The sequence below is a fragment of the Eimeria mitis genome, genomic scaffold (genome assembly GCF_000499745.2).
Source record: "Eimeria mitis Houghton genomic scaffold, Emh_scaff2099, whole genome shotgun sequence".
In the NCBI taxonomy this organism is placed as follows: domain Eukaryota; phylum Apicomplexa; class Conoidasida; order Eucoccidiorida; family Eimeriidae; genus Eimeria; species Eimeria mitis.
In genome coordinates, this window is record NW_013570422.1 from 3,889 (window position 1) to 4,223 (window position 335).

General features: G+C 65.1%; 1 protein-coding gene across 1 annotated transcript in view; it reads right to left on the reverse strand.

The window, feature by feature from the left end:
• Nucleotides 1-335, reverse strand: part of EMH_0048630 (uncharacterized protein) — a gene marked incomplete at both ends in the record, with an annotated part of 6,000 nt that overhangs the window by 872 nt on the left and 4,793 nt on the right. The window contains one exon of the mRNA XM_013496422.1: nucleotides 1-333. Coding sequence (XP_013351876.1) covers nucleotides 1-333 — 333 coding nt within the window. The remainder of the gene's footprint in view (nucleotides 334-335) is intronic.

Here is a 335-nt window from a genome sequence, read left to right on the forward strand (position 1 = left end):
TAGACGACGACTGCCACGCCGACGGGGGCCCCCCTTTGTATATCGTGATACTGCAGCAGCAGCGGGGGGGCCCCCATGGGGGCCCTCCTCGTCTTCTGCGGGTGAAGCAGCAGCTGCTGCTGCTGCTGCTTCTGGTGCTGTTCCTGCTGCTGCTGGTGCTGCAGCAGCAGCAGCAGAAGCAGAGGCATCACTCTCACTGCTAGACCTCCCCAAACCTAGGGGCCCCCCAGCAGCTGGGGGCCCCCCAAGGGGGCCCCCCGGAAGTGTAGGCTGATGAATGGGTACTGACGAACCCCACAGCCTTGGGGGCCCCCCTTCTGTTGTCCATACACCTG